Source organism: Amphiprion ocellaris, chromosome 9 (genome assembly GCF_022539595.1).
Source record: "Amphiprion ocellaris isolate individual 3 ecotype Okinawa chromosome 9, ASM2253959v1, whole genome shotgun sequence".
NCBI classification, from domain to species: domain Eukaryota; kingdom Metazoa; phylum Chordata; class Actinopteri; family Pomacentridae; genus Amphiprion; species Amphiprion ocellaris.
In genome coordinates this window covers 16,481,496-16,498,315 of record NC_072774.1, presented here as the reverse complement: position 1 = coordinate 16,498,315, position 16,820 = coordinate 16,481,496, and the positions used below count along the sequence as shown (strand labels likewise).

General features: G+C 39.5%; 3 protein-coding genes across 5 annotated transcripts; 1 reads left to right on the top strand and 2 right to left on the bottom strand.

Moving 5' to 3' along the window:
* On the bottom strand, positions 1 to 3,066 carry scnm1 (sodium channel modifier 1). 2 transcript variants are annotated; one of them, XM_023276932.3, is made up of 8 exons: positions 2,912 to 3,066; positions 2,659 to 2,729; positions 2,466 to 2,554; positions 1,376 to 1,470; positions 862 to 962; positions 644 to 780; positions 432 to 552; positions 1 to 277 (listed from the first exon to the last, which is right to left on the bottom strand). In XM_023276932.3, the coding sequence occupies exons 1-8, from the start codon at positions 2,960 to 2,962 to the stop codon at positions 166 to 168; spliced, it is 777 nt and encodes a 258-aa protein (XP_023132700.1). In that variant the 5' UTR covers positions 2,963 to 3,066; the 3' UTR covers positions 1 to 165. The 2 variants fall into 2 exon arrangements, with proteins under 2 accessions (XP_023132700.1, XP_023132701.1); XM_023276933.3 differs by having other exon boundaries at positions 2,659 to 2,740; positions 2,912 to 3,033.
* Positions 3,067 to 3,070: 4 nt separating this feature from the next.
* Positions 3,071 to 6,623, top strand: lysmd1 (LysM, putative peptidoglycan-binding, domain containing 1). The gene is made up of 3 exons (XM_035951313.2): positions 3,071 to 3,890; positions 4,781 to 5,100; positions 5,750 to 6,623. The coding sequence occupies exons 1-3, from the start codon at positions 3,708 to 3,710 to the stop codon at positions 5,931 to 5,933; spliced, it is 687 nt and encodes a 228-aa protein (XP_035807206.1). The 5' UTR covers positions 3,071 to 3,707; the 3' UTR covers positions 5,934 to 6,623.
* Positions 6,624 to 6,908: 285 nt separating this feature from the next.
* Positions 6,909 to 14,404, bottom strand: tnfaip8l2b (tumor necrosis factor, alpha-induced protein 8-like 2b). 2 transcript variants are annotated; one of them, XM_023276935.3, is made up of 3 exons: positions 13,960 to 14,404; positions 9,076 to 9,399; positions 6,909 to 7,731 (listed from the first exon to the last, which is right to left on the bottom strand). In XM_023276935.3, the coding sequence occupies exons 2-3, from the start codon at positions 9,391 to 9,393 to the stop codon at positions 7,489 to 7,491; spliced, it is 561 nt and encodes a 186-aa protein (XP_023132703.1). In that variant the 5' UTR covers positions 9,394 to 9,399; positions 13,960 to 14,404; the 3' UTR covers positions 6,909 to 7,488. The 2 variants fall into 2 exon arrangements, with proteins under 2 accessions (XP_023132703.1, XP_054869341.1); XM_055013366.1 differs by lacking the exon at positions 13,960 to 14,404 and adding an exon at positions 12,182 to 12,251.
* Between the last annotated feature and the right edge of the window lie 2,416 nt (positions 14,405 to 16,820).

Genomic DNA, 16,820 nt, shown 5'->3' with positions numbered 1-16,820 from the left:
TAGGAAAACAATACAATTTAATGAAAGGTTGATGAATAGTACAAATCTGTTTTCGAAAGTCCTCACAAGTGGGGGTTCTGGCTGTCCCACCAGCTGCGTGGTTCCTGAACCCTACCACTGTGGTACGAGTTTATCTGTGATTTTACACAGTACTTCTCAGTCCGCTCAGTGACTTGTAGGTGGAGCGGCAAGTGATACAGGCTCTTCCTCGTCTGAATCAAACTCCACATTCTCGTCTTTAATCCAATGCCCACTCGGGTCCTGTAACCACCCATCACTAAGAAATAAACAAAGCAAGATGAAATTCACTAAAACACTGAGGTTGATGCAGTCAAATGTACTCAGCTAAACACTGAACAGACACACAGCAGTGAGCAAGCTGATGATGCTCAGCTTCAATTTTAACAACAAAAAAAAACTCTGTTGTGCACCTTTTTAGTTTGAGGTAGTGCTCCAGCTCTCTCTTCCGGTCGACTGTCATCGGTTCTTCCTTCTGTGTCACTGCAGCCTGAGATGCTGTTGTGTCTTTTGATGGACGTGACTCTTCACTGGCTACAGGGAAAAAAAAACCCAAAAAACCTGACAGTTTAAGAAGAGTTTTCCTCAACATAAAAACTAAAAAGATTTCCAATGACAACTTCACCTGTTGTACAGTCACTAGAACTGTGTGAAGATAAATTGTGTGAAACTTCAGTTTTACAATATGCAGGTGGCACTTTGTTGCAGCTGTTGCCACTGGGATCTGAGCTGGTGCTCGCTGCTCCTTTTTCAGATTTTGTACTTTAAAAGAATGACAGAACTATGGTTAAAATTTTTAATGACATTATAAATGGGGAATTTGCACATCAAATGACCACAAACCTGGTTCTCCTGTGACAGCTGTTGTATGGTACAGTCTTCAGCAAAGCATGATGGGTGAGCTTCCGTGTTTGGGCCAGTAAAGGTGCTGAACTTGATGGCTCCTGACATCACAACGCAATGATTTAAGTGAACTATATACTGGGAACACACTGACAAGTTACAAGCTAACTCTACCAAATGCTTTGTCAAGTGCTGTTCATGTTTTCCACCAACAAACAAAAATGTGTGTAATTTGTCAGGGTCATATGGCAGTCATGATGCTGCCACTTAATGCGTTTTATATAAGACAACAACATGGATAAACAATCAGAAAGACTCAAATTGTTCCGCTCATGTTGTTTTCCAATGATGACTCATCCACCCTCTGCCTGCTGAAGGATCCAGCTGATTGCCGTCTATTGTTTCTAGGATGAAACATGAACTATACTGCTTAAGTATGTGTAACAAGAGATTTTGATAAGTTTGCTTAGGGAGTCAACTTATCTGCAACTTGACACAGTTAAGAGGTACTAACCTGTCGACTGTCTTCAGCCTCGACGTAGTTCTCATGTCGCCTTTTGGTTATTTCATTCCTCAGCTGTGCTTTCTTGCCATAGAATGCTTTTAATCCTGAATATAACAGTACACACAACATAAAAATCATCAAGGTGTGATTTGGAGCAAATATCCAAATGTGACTTTTCAGACAGATATAGCAATTTAATTGGTGACACAATTTATTAAAGTCAAGCTTCAGTTCAATACTACTTTGCAAACAAATAAACATGTGATGGAGCATTACCATCTGAAAAAATATAAAAAGCATCACCCTGTCTGTCACAACCGTTATCATTTGTCAGCTTTTAAATTACTTTAAACTACTTTGACTATCATTTGAGTTTAAGGAAAAAAGGTTCAATTATCTGATTTCATCTTCTTAAATTTGAATATTTTCAGGTGTCTTTGGTCTTCTGTGACAGTGTTGTGAATATCTTTGGGTTGTGGACAAAACAAGACATTTTAGGATGTTATGTTGGGCTTTGGAAAACGCTGATGATTTTTTTTTATTTTTATTTTTAATTTTTTTTTTACCATTTTCTGGCATTTTATAGACCATACAACTAATCAAATAATTACAAAAATAATCAACATTGAAAATAACTCTTACTTGCAGATATATTAGTATAACTTCTGCAAGGTTCTAACTTGACATGTTAGGAGTTTGGTTTTCTTATTCCCCCCAAAATGATGGCAGCATTTTAAGTGCAGAAATTTCATAAAGTAAAACTATTACTCAAAAAAATCACGTTTTTAAAATAATAATAAAAAACACAGTCTGTTACAGGTGCTGTTACATCGTAAATTTCCCCGCTGCGGGATCAATAAAAGTTTAATCTATCTATCTATCTATCTATCTATCTATCTATCTATCTATCTATCTATCTATCTATCTATCTATCTGAGGGATACAGCTATATAAAACAGACACCTTCCTACCACAGAATAAAAATCTGTCTACTGATAAGTTACTCTACATAATCTTTGTAAACACTTGAAGTGAGAGTAATTTAATGAGTGAACCAAACATTATAAATAAAAGTGAGCGCTTGACCATGGTGTCTCACCTTGTAGATGTCTCTTCCCTTTCCGGTGGACTGTCAGCATGTCAACTGTATCAAACACAGGACGGTAAGAGCACACAAGGCAGGTATACCTGAAAACCAAATGAAGAGGTTCAATTTCATCTTCTAGTCGTCAGTGACTTAAAGTTAACAAACCAAACTACCAAACATATCGGTGTTTCTGAGTTAATTTTACCTTCCATTTTTCATAAGAGCTGCCTCATCCTCGGGAATAAAATTAGACAGAAGGTCTGCCACACGCCGTTTCTGAGACAACACTTGATTAGCAATCGTGTTTAAATTCACAGTTTCTTTTAAGAAATGCCTACATTTTCAGTACAGCTAGGTGGTAGCTAACAGGATGCTAACTGCAACAACATATATTATGTTTTTTTTTCTCGGAAGTATCTTTTAATAAATAAAATAGAGCATAAAACATAAAGTGTTACCTTTAGAATATTCAGTTGACTCTTGTCATCGCCTTCACGTTTAAACGACATAATTAGTGGGGTTGTTATCTATTAAAACATGTCAGTAGCAGGTTAGCTGTTCCACAACAGCTACAAGCTAATTCCTCGTGATAGCATTGCTGCGTTTACTGACATTGAAGAAAATCGGAGATACGCATGTCCAACATGAAAATACCACAATTTTTTTTCTTTTTGACCTCAGAGTTTGCTAATGTATGCCAGTGATTTGTAATTATTTTTATTAACTGGGAGAGTCCAGACAGCCATGCTCTGTTGCAACTAAACGCAGCTCTGGGGACTGTATATTTGATGAAGCTCCAATTTGTTCTGGTTATTCCAATTGTTATAAACTCAACGCCTGTGACGAATCATGGGACTCGTCACTCAACACGGCAGCCATGGCAACACAAGCGAGCAGACAGCTGACATGAAAACGTTGACAAGTTTCTTAACAACTTTTCCGGCATTTGTTTGACACATGAGGTAGGCTCAACTTTTAGTCAGGCAAGCGTTCGGTTTTAGCTGCTGCAGAGCTTCTTCATGTGTCATTCTCTGGATACGGCGACAGTTTGACACTTGAAAAAACGAACGAGCGTCAACATTGATTAAGTTGATAAGTTAGCTAGCAGGCTAACTAAGCTGCTAGTTTGTTTCTTAAACCCTACACGGGCTTAAAGTAAGCGGTTGCTTTAATGATGTTGACAGAAGTAAAGTTTGCTCGTAGCCGCATTTTACCACCAGTCACCCGGTTATCAGGTTAAATTTTTTTGCGGCAATGTCCGAAGAGCGAGCACCTTTACCCAGCGGGGGGGACGGCCTACTCCGTGGGAGCCGCCGTACGAGGTCCTACGGCAGTTTGACTCGATCTCCGCTCTCCCCGGTCCGCCAGAAACGCATTGAACACACAATTCAACCAGGAGAAACACTACAAGGCCTGGCCCTGAAATATGGAGTATCTGTAAGTATGAGTCACCTGTTTTTTTATGAAACTATTTAAGTCAATTTTATTTCTTTGTTGCTCCTTTTAAACGCGTACTTTAAAACTTACATACGATTATATTACTCTGTCATGCTCCCCAAGTCACATTTTAAACACTGAAATGTCATGAGAATGACTTTACAAATGTAATATCTGTTTTTGCAGTACTAAAATGTAAACCTAGTATACGTTATTCTTTGTTGTTTTTATCATCTATATGTACACGCATTTTTCTTATTGTATTTTTTATTTTGCTGGTGATCAAAATAATTCTAGCCTTTAGGGGGTTGATGCAGGGGATACGACCCCTTTATTCTAAAACTTTCACAAACTGAAGATGGAAAACAGGGCAGAAGAGCAAAAATTAAATAAAAAAAAAAGTCAATATTTTGCATGTTGACTCAGCAGGGAGTATACAGCAATGGAGAATGCCGGAAAGTCTTAATGGATCATAGTTCTCAATATTTTTGCCTGAATGTTGTGTTTTTCGTTAAACAGAGACATTGCTACCATAAACTGATGCCGTAAAGGCACACGTGATGCATAGAAACTTACCAGAATTTAGTATCCGTTGCATCTTGGTTATGGCCCTAATACATCCTATTTTTAACTGTAACGTCACAATTGCATTAATTCTGTGGTTTCGCAGAACAAAGTTGTTATTGAATTAATACACGTACAGCCCTCTAATTACATTGTTTAGTCATTTGTTTCTGTATATGCTATAGAAAAAAGTCTGCCAGAATATCAGTGCACATGTTTGTTCCTTATAAGAATTAATTAAAATTTGTCATGCAACTTTTTACAATGGAGAGCTTTAGATTTAACACAAGTTTGCAAAAGGCTCACAAGGAAATTCTCTCTTACAGATGGAGCAAATCAAGAGAGCAAACAGACTGTACACCAATGACTCCATATTCCTGAAGAAGTCTTTGTCAATCCCTGTGCTGTCAGACATGGATGACTGCCGTAATGGGGTGGATTTGGCTGAGGAGGGCGGCGATGGAAGCAGTACTAGCAGTGCTTCTGTTCAAAATGGACACAGAGGGAGAACCTCTGAGAAAAAGCAAGAAGATGGGAAAAAAATGGCATCGGACCTTACTCCAGAGGATTTTTTGAAGAGGTTGGATGGCTTGATAAACCAGTCCAAGGAGGCTGCTGTCAAAGGATGTCAGGAAGCAGAAAAAAGGTATAACTACATGGCTGTCACTGTTTTCTTACTTACACTGGATATTCAGACATGGCTGTTTTGATGTTTTGAGTTCTACAGAGTTCTACAAAGTAGGTGCATCTATGCTCTGGTTTGCCATTTTATATGTAATATATTTATTGAGCAGCATTCAATCATTTGTTTATTTGTGTCATTACCAAAGCCCAACCAATTGGTGCTGCTTACGGACATCTTTTTTCTTTTTGTATCACTTAGAATTTACATTATATTCATAGGCATTACTAAAGCATGTTTTGCCACCTAGATAACACTTATTTTTCCAGGTTCATGTTTAACATTATATGTGCAAATGTTCACCGTATTTTGCAAATTTTGTGTTGTCCACATGCTGAAATATACAAAAATATTGTTGCCAATTCAGACTCTTGATTCATCCATCCACCCCCCTGAACCACTTCATTCTGTGACTAAATGCTGCCATTGAAAAGAAAATGGTTAATTCTGCATGTGAATGTAATTCTGAGTAGGCTGGTTTGATCTTTGAGCAGGACTCATTGTCTCATAGAAAGAGGCAGTTTTTCAGAATATTCGTGAAAGCAGCCAAGGATGAATACAGGCTGAATCAGTGGAGACTTACTCTATCTTCTCATCTGTTTTCTCTTGGCAGGGTTGCGGCCCTAGAAGCAGCTTGCACCAGCAGGACACCAGATTGGCGGCCGCTTACAAGGTCGCAGAGTGTCTTTTCATCTTCCAGAATGCAGCAGCAAGCAGCACAGGGGGCAGTACCCCTCACTATCACCAAACTCACCAAGACACTGAGAGACAGGGAAGACGAGATCTTTGAATTGTGACATGTTTTTTCGTCTGTCTCATTCTGATTTCAAAAGAAACTTTTTCCAGAAAGCTATGTAGCAGGGTTTTCCTTCCAGGCTAACAGAGCATTGCGGACAAAGGAGCTGAACCCTGGTGATCTCACTGCTGCCGTGTAGAGTTAATGTTTAAATGTCTTGCCACACTGCCATTTAGTATAGTCATTGTTACAGGATGTAGTTTGATTAGTTTTTTTTAATATATATAAATTTTGCACATTTGTAGCCTTATTTATTTTTTGAAACAAACTGCAGAATGTACCCTCTAGCTGTGTCTAGTTTGTTCTCACATGCAGGAAATAGGAGCACGAAAGATTACAAATGATAATTCACAGTCACATGTGGGTTTAGTCATATGACTGCTCATATGGTCAACTCAGCAAGTGGTTTGTGTGTAATGCTGCCACACATTTTTCAGGCTAGAACCTTCAGCCATGGAATATAAAGTGTATAAAACATGTTCACTGTAAAAATAACAGCTCAAAATGCAAGTTTTTATTGTTGTTGCTAAACACTTTATACTCTAATGTAGCCAAAGGTTAAAAAAAAGAAGAGATGCATCTTTTAGAATATATTTTTACAGCAGTCTTTTTATTGTTAGGGTTCTATGTTTGATTTCATTCAAGTTTTGTATAGTTTATTTTAAAATAAAATAATTGATCCCATGTTGAATAGATTTTCTCTACATTTTTTCTTAAATGAAGAAAATATTTTAGCAATTAAATGCTAAATTACCGTATTTGTTCGATCTTGTGGAAATCCCAGCCAGCTCTTAATTTTCCCTTTTCTAACCTTTAAAATCTGTATCATGTAAAACTGAAAGAATAACATGTTTCTTTACCTCAGCCAGTGACTGTGATCCGATCGTCAGCAAATCATGAATTACAGGATTACTGGTCAAGCTGGTGCAGTCAGTCTTTTCCTAGATGCTTCTAAACATGTTTTGAAACTACAGAGTGATGGTGGGGTTATTTGCTTTATTATTGGCTGCCTCGTCATCTGGACCTCAGTAAATACAGTTCACTGTTTCTGAAGCATCATCTTGACCACCAGGTGGCAGTGTTGTATTACAGTGGCATAGTTCCCTGTCCTATCTGCAGATGCTGCCGGTCCAGCTAATAGAACTCCTCCACTCCAGAATACGTAATATCAGTAGTTCTGATGAAAACATTTCAAGATCTCAAATATTAAACATCAGGCGACATTTTATATGCTCATAACACACATGATATAGTATAAATCTGTTCATGTTCAAGTTTGCTTTCTAAAATGTCTGAATAGACAAGTAGGCATCACATTTATACAGTTTGCTCTAAATGTTTCACCTATAAACAATACAAACTTGACTCCACAATCTTTATTCTTTTCCCACATGTTCTCTGAGAACTGTCAGGCGGCACATTTGTTCTCACATCACTTGTCTTACATTGCTGGTCCTCAACAGCAGGTAAGACGAATTTTGTCCCAACAGTTCAGAGTCTATGGTGAGTGCCTGTTGATCTCCCAGTGTCTGTCTGAAATATTTTCTTTGTGTATGTCATATTGTTCCGTCCTCCACCAGTTTGTTGAGTCCTCTACAGATGTTCGTGAGGTTGGGTCTGAAGGGGCCGCCGGGCTCGTATAGTTGGGTCAGGAGCTGTGGGTCAGAGTAATGGTTGAAGACGTGGTTGATGCGGTTGTGAGATTTGGGTGTGAGGTGGGTGTTGACCAGCTTCAGCAACAGATCCCTGCAGCTGGACAGGAGCTCTGACATCACTGCCTTGTCGAAGGTAAAGTCCACCTGTATTAGTCACAAGATATATTTATTTGTTAGAAAATTGGCTTGAGTGGGATTTGTGACTGTAAATACACTAGTAATATCTAATATAGCAAGCTCCTTTGTTATGGACTAATTAAAGACCCCTTTTTAATCTTGTTAACATAACCATATGGTGCTTTTTATACACTAGACATTGTCAGTGAATTGAGCAGTCATCATCATGGCTGAGCATTTCTGCCTTGAAGCTGCTGTGTTCTGATGAACTGATGACCATCTCAAGAACAGATTCAGAATCCTCAGATGTCATACATACAATAACCTAAGCAACCAGTCTCATCAGTTTGCTGGGTGTTTTTTTTTTTTAATGTGTGATTATTCTTCTTAAGAATCTTTTTCCAGATCAAACATGTATAGCTGAATTTCTCCCTCATTAAAACTTGCTATTGTGTTGTGCAGAGTAGTTTTACAGTTGACAAATTTTAGGTGGATTTGTCTGTTCTAGATTTGTGCATTCCAGAGGAAGCACCATTTTTGAGTTGCATCTAAGCCATTTTAACTTTGGAAGGGATAATTTTCATGGAAAAAAGTGACCCAGAGATGAGTTTTCAGGGGTTAAATCAACAACTGGAGAGCAATTTAAAGCCATACAGCAGGATTTCTGCAAGTACCTTATCAGAAAAATAAATAAAATGCTTTCATAAGTTTAAATTCAGCCACATATAGTTTCTACAGGTTATGTTTTTTTTTTTGTTTGTTTTTTTTTTTTTGCTTTTATTGTTGTATTGGTAATGTTTGTTGCAGATGTCGTTTTGATATAAAGTAAATCTATAATCAGTGTGACACAAAGTTGTTACATGGTATAAAAGTAGAGAAGGAAACAGGCAGTTGAGTATTGTAAAAAAACAACAACACACTCCACAACAAGTTTGAGCCACATACAGTACGAATACATAAAAGTAAAAAAAAAAAAATCTGCTGTTTTCATGCTGTTTTGTGTTCATATATGTTTTAAATTATCTTAATCAGACATTTTGATTATTTTACTGGAGGGCTTGCTGTGATTCATTCATTTCTTTGTCTGTGTTGGACATAGTAAACTAACGCTGAGGTCACAACATTTGGTGGCGGTTGTTTTTTTTTTATTTGTGAATTTTTTTTAATGAACATATATTCTTGCAGTTGCCAGCACCTCCAGCCTTGACATATATGTTGCACAGCGTTTTTGTCCCCCTACTTCAGAGTAATTTGCACTCTGTTACAGTTATTGAGTAACAGGAAGTTCTTGAATCTAAATTCTGTTAACATCTTGCTTTCTGAAGCCTGCCCAGACTCTGTACATTGAAAAGCCAATATGTGCAAGTGTACCTCATAGAAGCTGATGGCCGTCATAGCCCCCTGGTGCAGCTTCTTCTTGAAGTCTTGGGCCACTACCAGCTCCTCTGTGCTGAAGCGGTTGTTTCTGAACAACACGCCGATCTTCACTGCGATCTTGATCAGGTTCTTGATGACTTTCTGAGCCTCAGACTTATTACCCGAGTACTGTTTGGAAACGTGGTACAGTTCATCCAGGATCTCACTCGTAGTGTCATCAATGAACATCTGCACAGAGCTTCTGGTGGCCATGGAGCTCAGGATCTTCTTCTGTGCCTTTAAGGCCATGTCCTTGGAGCTGAATGCATCCATGGTTGCCTGGATTATCAGTGAAAAGGATTTTTCATGTTAATGACAATCTTGATAAAGAAATTATAGAGCCATTTGACTGTTTTAGTGCTCAGATAAAGATTTTACTGCTCTCTTTGAGAATATTAAAATTATGCGTATAGACAGGCAGTTGAGTGATTAAAACTGAAGAAATAAATGATGCAAATCAGTGGTTTCCGGCAGTGGGGCAGAATTGAATATTCTGACTTAGTGCTTCTAAATTACCCAACAGGACATCAATATACACTGAACATGAGACTCTCAATCACAGAGGCAAAAAGATTTAACATTTACAATTTCAGCTTTTTCTGAGGGAATTGATTGCTCATTATTTTACACAGCTTCTCATTCTGTAGCTTCAAAAGCCTCCGTCCATACCTGACATTAGATTACAGCAAATCCAAAGCACTATGGTAAATTACAACTAGGAGTAAACACACAACTTTCTCAGTTTGGAGGAATAGTGCTAAATATAAGAGTAGGCCTTACTGAGATGAAAAATGATTTTAAAAAACTAATTACAGGTTCCCCCCTCCAAGAAAACCAACCTTTTTTCACACCTTACTGCTATTTGGCAAAACCTTTACTGCCAGAAATCCAGCAGTTCCAGTCAAGGAGCTGCAGGTTAAGTGTTATGTTCAAGGTGAAACTGCCGGTTGTTATGGAGGCTGGGGAGGGCAACACATGTTCACCTCACTCTCTCTCCAAATTTTCCATATCATACAGATTCAAAGCAGCAACCCTCCAGTCATTACGTTGACTCTCTAACCTTCAGATTGTCACTCATTTTGACACTTCTTCCACATCACTGAAGTCCATATTAGCATCATCATTATAAGCAACTCAAGCATGTATATTTGTCCTTTTATAAAAATAGAAGAAAATATGGTAAATATTCTGCAAAATTTTTAACCCAGCTTTTATGTGATGTTAGTTAGTGTTTGTTTTTGTGTCTGACATGAACACATGATGCCAAAAGGGAAAAGTGCCATGGAAGAGGCCCCACAGAGGCTTTTAATTTCTCCACTGAGACTCTCACAACGCCTAGCATCCATCACCGTGAACCCCCTGGGAGGTCATCAGCATGCATACAACACGCTACGACAGGACGACAAAATACACTCCTTTTCTTTGATTGTCAACACAGTTTGAAATAATTCTGTTTTAATTCCATTTAATTTCCCTCTACTCTCTAACATGGAAGCAGGCAGATTTGAAGAGGATCACTCACAGAGGAATACTACATTTACATTTTGCTTGTCTGATCTTCTTATGAGAGAGCCACGCAAGACTGGGCAAGCAAAATAAAGTTTCATTCCCACATCTCCAAAATAAAGATGGGAATTATCAGAGCAATATGACTCTTACAACAGATAAAGCAAATAAGTGCCTTTGTGGTATACTTATGTTAAATAGATAAGTCCTAGTTATATCTTCAGTTCCAGAAAGACAACAGCTTAAGTCTAAGTCTGAATGCTTAGTTTCCACTTCACCTTAATCCAGAGTATGTGTGATGAGTAAGACAGAATCAACAGAGACGTACAGTATCTTTAGCAAACATCAGTGCCACTGAGACGACTGTGGATTCTCACCTTCTCTCTATGTCATTTGGTCTTAAATTCTTATGTGTCAGAGCTGACTGTGCAAACAGGGCTGAAATTCAGAGGACAGTTCCCGAACATCTTTCAGTGTAATTTTCTGTACTGAATCCCACTTCTGGCCTGTGTGGACAAGTATTTGAGAGGAGCAGGTAGACTGCATAGCTGAGACAGGTCCGTACCTGCTGAGTTCACATTGCATCAGTGCGAGGGCAAGAACAGAAAGTGAGCATCCTGAACTCAGCGGCTACCATAGCTACTGTCGCTGGGTCTGCCTTTGGGTAAAACATCAGCTCCTCTGTTATTGAAACATCCTGTGCATTAGCAACAGCAGATTGCCAGTACGCTGTCAGTTAAATGACTTCCTGATAGCTGCTTTAATGTATTTTTTCTTCTGCAAAAGATGATGTTCTAGTTGCCCAGCTGCAGCGATGCACAGTCAGCAGTGTGAGCAAACGACTCCACTATTCACCGATAAACAGAAAAATGATCCGGTCACATTAGCTACCATATCATGCAAATAGTGCAGCCCTCCCTGCGTCTCTCCCCATCTCTGGCGCGCACCCCAATCCCAGCTGCAACATTTATAATAAGGACACAGTTACTTTTATAGGATATCTCAGTGGGTTCCATTTCACATGCACTACCATTCATTTTGAACAAGTGTCACATTTCTAATGGCTCGCTTCGTTACGAAAACTTTGCGTTCCCTGTGGGGAATTAAAGAACATTCATTAGATTAATTTCCCTTAACAATGATAATGGAAGTGGAGCTGTGTGATAGCTATTTCAGATTCAAGCTTCAGTGTCATTTATTTGCTAAAAAGACTACAGGGATTTGAGGGACGTGCACAGTGTGCAGTCATCAGCAAGTATTCCACATTGTGAAACTCCCACAGCAGGAGACTGCTCGCTGCTTGGCTTTTTGTGTATCCACATTGTTTATTTTATGCAGCTCTATCAGGGGGTTGAGGCTGTTTGGAGAGCATTGAAACATGTCTGTGTTACAGCAGCATATTGCCATAAAACTTCTCTTTTTTTTTTTTTCCTCTGTAATGGACATCATTCAGTTGGTCACGCCGAGGACACGTTCAGTATTGGGTAGCAGTTTTCTGATACAGATGGATTGAAGAGGGCCTTTAAGCATTTATCAGTTTGTTGTTGACACCCACCAGGGAGAGACAGCATTACATGTTCAAGTGTTTGTTTCCTCTCTCAAATGCCTGGAACTGGAACTGAGCATCTGTGTGCTGTGTGAGGATCTAATATTGTAAGAAAAACAACAAAAAAAACAGAGATGGTCTTGATGAGTTTCAGAGTTTGTACAACATCCAGGCAGTGTAGAATTTATTTATTTATTGGTTTGATCAGGGACCATGCAATTAACATAGAAAACAGCTGATGTCTTGCGTATAGAGTGTGTAGCATTAAGCTAATTTTCAACTCCTGTCCCTGGACTGTTAGGTTAATGGACAGTCGAAGAGAGACTGCTGATTGGTGGAGCCATCCAGGCAGGCGAGAGAGGTAAATATTTAGCATTCCTCAGATGACTCCAGTATGGAGATCAGTGTTTGTGTACATGTATGTGCATGTGGATGTGCATTTTTGAGCACCAGAGGTTTCCGGTTGTTTTTGCATGCAGGTATTGGAGATATAGGATTTTGCATGGGTATTTGTGTGCTCGCTCATTCTATTTTTGTGTTTATGAATATAATTCCTCTCACAGGGTTCAGAGGAGCCCCCTTTTCACCGAGCATATAAAACTATGCTTTGTACTGTTCTTAGAGTGCAGCAGGGCCTTGTTACTTTGACTAAGATATCCTCCCTGTGTGTCATCACCAGGCCTGGGTTTGGGCAGACAGGATTGTAGCTTGTGATATTGAGAGCATCAGGTCTCTTTCAGTTGCTTATAGCCTTTGATCAAGTTGAACAATGAGAATGTTCCAGGAAAAAGCACAACAAGGAGGCCATATTTGGATAGGATGATTGGTGGTTGTATTGAACTGACTGAAATTGTTATTTCTCCGGGTTATGAAGCAGGGAAGATAAAACATTAACCAGAAAAACACAGAATTTCTGCGTCTTTACTCAGCAGCTTTCTGTAAAAGGAAGAGAACTTTGCCAGGATGAAATGTCACTTCCGTTGTGTGTTTTGAACTGTGGCTGAAGAACTGTACTTTGAGAGTTTTTTTTTTTTTCATTTTACCATCTTGTGTAACTTGATCTTAATCTCGTCTTACTTCACTTGCACATTGACTTCTTCACGCAAGTTTGTTAGGATTCATTTTGTTTCATATTTATTTTAATAACAGCCTAGACCACCTTTGACCAATACTTTGGTTAAAACAGAAGTGCCTCAATAAAGCAGCAGACAAGCAGGCATTTTGAAATCCTGTAAAAGCACATATTGCAGCTTCTCTTTCAATATTGCACAACTTTTCAGAAGCGTCGTTGTTCAAGCCTGCCACCCATCTGCAAATGCCTCAAAAGGGAAGCGAAACAGAGCAGTTTGCTCTGTGGTGAGGAGTCAGTTTGTATTTGCCCCTTGTGTCTGCACAGCAGTGTGACATTACAACCTTTCACTGTCGTTGGCCATGACTTAACATGCTTCAAATCAAAGTAGGCCAGTGAAGTCCACTGCCTCGAGATTTGAGTTGAGCAACTCCCAGCCTGTGCAAACAAAAAATGGGAGCTCTACATCTGTGCCTGTCACTGTGCTTGTCCCAGCATGACTGTGAGTGTACATGCATATCTCCCAACTCGTGCTCAAGATGGGGAAGTGGAAACAAGTCACACAGTTTCCATCCCTCTACTTAGTCTGTCTGGGCGCCAACTCTGAATACTCTTTAATATGTATAACATCAAAAAAAAGAGAGAGAGAGAGATTACGCATATCTTGTCCTAGAGATTTCCTGTAAAATAGCACGTGAACATGGCAGAAGTCTCTTACCTGTGTGTATGCTGAGTCCCCCTCCCTCCTTGTCTGGTTCAGATATCGCTCTCTCACTCTTCTCTGTGTATCAGGTGGACAGCACAGGCTGGTTCATTTAAAAAGATCCCTTCATCTCCACCACGAGCTGAACCAAAAACCCAAAAAACAGCCCTCCTGCAGCGCTTCTGTCAGTGCTTACCACCCTGTCTTAAGATAATGTTGAGTTGTACTTCCTTGAGGAACTAAATTGCTATGACACACCCCTCAGCCTGTGTGAATGTCTCTCTCTCTCTCTCTCTCTCTCTCTCTCTCTCTCTCCCTCTCTCCCTCTCTCCCTCTCACTATGCTCTTGTGTTTCCCTCTGAAATTCAAATTCAAAACTCTTCACTGTATTTTTCTCTACCTCTCACTCATCACACTTTGGCACTCACTCTGAATCTGTCTATCTTTCTCTCCCCCAGCTCTCCTCTGTAATGCTGACGTTGTGCCTCTGCTTGTTCTGACAAGTGAAAACCCCAGAAAGAATTTACCAATGATCCAGTGATGCAGCCAGTTGAAAGGGGAGCGGCTTAACCCCTTTTTTTGTGTTCACCTTCGCTGGAATGCGGCTGCTGTCAGTGCTGCCGAGCGCTCTGTCCCTCCCCATGTCTCTCTTGTTTAAGAATCAAAACAATGAGTAGCCAGGAGTGTATCTCTGACTGACATACACAAGGAAAGTCATTGTTCTGTGACTGTACTACAACTGCATGCTTTTACACAACCTACGGTACTTTTTGATTTCAGGCTTGTGATCAAAGCACAGTTCCATCATGACAAATAACAATACCTGATAAAGGTGTTTCCATCTGCCAAGTCTGTCCGTTTATAGTTGTCTCTAGTAGTAAAGTTACATTTGTTTAAACTGCCTGATAACATTTAAAGACTGATTTCATTTATGCTGTGATTTTTTTTACACTAAGTTAAAGGCTGTTAGTCTCTTTTATCACGTAAGAAACTAAATCATACATTTCAGCTCTTTTTTTGACAAAGCTAAATCTGCATATTGACATCATAAATCCTTTGTAATTTAGTGAACTTTGTCCCTAATGAATAACTTTCCATGGCATAAAAACACACATCATAAAGTAATTCCCCTTAGACTTCTTATCACATAAGCTAATAAAAAGCTGAAGTCTAAGAGCTCTCTAATGAATGAAGCTTTGTTTACCATAAAACTTGTCAACCGTTAAAAGTCTGATCTGAATAGGTGAAACATAAATACGCAAGGAGGATAATATAGAATATAATCCAGAGTAAACACTATTGAGTCTGGTAGTTTTAACAACAGAGCAGTCAGTGTATGCAGCTGCAGTAAACATGTCTGCTGGTCTGAAGCTGTGAATTCAATGATTCATCTAGAATCAGGAAGTGTCCACTGCTTCTAGAGCCATGTGTTTATCTATATATTTATCTGAATGGCAACCAGCTGTGCTGAAAAACTGTTGGCTGAGGCTCGGGCCATTCAAAAAAAAAAAAAAAAGACATGTCCATCGAACACTCGCAAATGTTAATTGTTGTCAGATGTTGGAGTTAAAGGTCCCACTGAGACCCAGCTGTCCTGTGAGGAGTGTCTGGATAGGATACAGCCCACCAGAATGCACTGGAGACCCAAACACACCTGCCTCTTTGTTTTGCCTCCCACTCAGACCTTCTGCAAGAAATTAACTCAAGTAAAGTCACGGTAAACTTTGCAACTGCAGCATGAGGTCTGTCACCGTGGCAACAGACAGGAAATAGTGCTTAAGCGGTTTCCTGATGGCTTCCTCTTTATCGTGTAATGACATCTCACAAGGAAACATCAGCAGGGAGTACACAGCTGAAGATCTGTGTGTGTGAGTGTACATGCTTGTATATGTTTGTGCATAGGAGGCTCTGTGTGTGTGTGTGTGTGTGTGTGTGTGTGTGTGTGTGTGTGTGTGTGTGTGTGTGTGTGTGTGTGTGTGAAGGAGCGCACACCCCCTAAAATGAGCCCTTACCTGTCTCACCTTCGTACTGAACACAGCTTACACACTTGCCTCTTTTGGTTATGAGATAATATGAGGATCTTAAATTATGTCACTTATCCTTCATTAAAAGATCACAGGAACCTTTCAGCCTCCAGCCTTCCACACACACATACAGTCACTCACATAATGGCAGTGTGTTATCACCAGATGACTAAGACAGGAATAACCAACTTCATAACCACTGAGGTCAGAGAATTGCGCCTGAAGATTTGGAGCTTCAATTGGACTGCGGATTTGGTGAGCTTAGGCCCTCTGTGCACTCACGCTTACACTGTTATAAGATAGATGGCAAGCACAGATCGAGATGAACAGATGCTGGTGCGGGGGTTGCCAAAGATTTAATATGATCAGTCTGCAGCTAACAGGGATTCAATTTGTAAACTCCTTCCTTCTCACTTGTTTCTATTTTTCTGTAAAGAACCCGAGGGATCCACTCACTGTCCCCGATGCCTAATTTTTTTTTAGCAAGTTTTTTTTTGTTCATTAATTTGTGGTTGACATATCACCTCCTACTGGTTGTTAAAATGTCTACAGATGACACTGGAACAGTCATTTATCTACATCCTCTTTACAGCTCTGTACTTCTTTTTCAGTAGCCTGGCAATTTCAGAATAATTTCCTAGACCTTTTGTGGAAAAAAGCATGTTCTCTGGCACAGATAAAAAAAAAAGACCAATTGCTATAATGTCCACTTCTAGTTAACTACTGTCCATTAGTCGCTATTGTAACCTATGTCTGTTAGCTACCGTAGTCCACAGCAGCTCTTGTGACATGCATAAATGCAAGCTTTGTTATAAGATAGCTGAACCCTTTTTTAGACATGCAGGATACGTG

Excerpts from the sequence above, each read along its gene's own strand:
- lysmd1 (XM_035951313.2), top strand. The coding sequence starts at position 3,708 with ATGTCCGAAGAGCGAGCACCTTTACCCAGCGGGGGGGACGGCCTACTC. Across the intron at positions 3,891-4,780 it reads CCCTGAAATATGGAGTATCT|ATGGAGCAAATCAAGAGAGC; the intron begins GTAAGTATGAGT and ends TCTCTCTTACAG. Across the intron at positions 5,101-5,749 it reads TGTCAGGAAGCAGAAAAAAG|GGTTGCGGCCCTAGAAGCAG; the intron begins GTATAACTACAT and ends TTCTCTTGGCAG.
- scnm1 (XM_023276932.3), bottom strand. The coding sequence starts at position 2,962 with ATGTCGTTTAAACGTGAAGGCGATGACAAGAGTCAACTGAATATTCTA. Across the intron at positions 2,555-2,658 it reads GCTCTTATGAAAAATGGAAG|GTATACCTGCCTTGTGTGCT; the intron begins GTAAAATTAACT and ends TTTGGTTTTCAG. Across the intron at positions 1,471-2,465 it reads AGGGAAGAGACATCTACAAG|GATTAAAAGCATTCTATGGC; the intron begins GTGAGACACCAT and ends TGTTATATTCAG.
- tnfaip8l2b (XM_023276935.3), bottom strand. The coding sequence starts at position 9,393 with ATGGATGCATTCAGCTCCAAGGACATGGCCTTAAAGGCACAGAAGAAG. Across the intron at positions 7,732-9,075 it reads CGGCCATCAGCTTCTATGAG|GTGGACTTTACCTTCGACAA; the intron begins GTACACTTGCAC and ends TGACTAATACAG.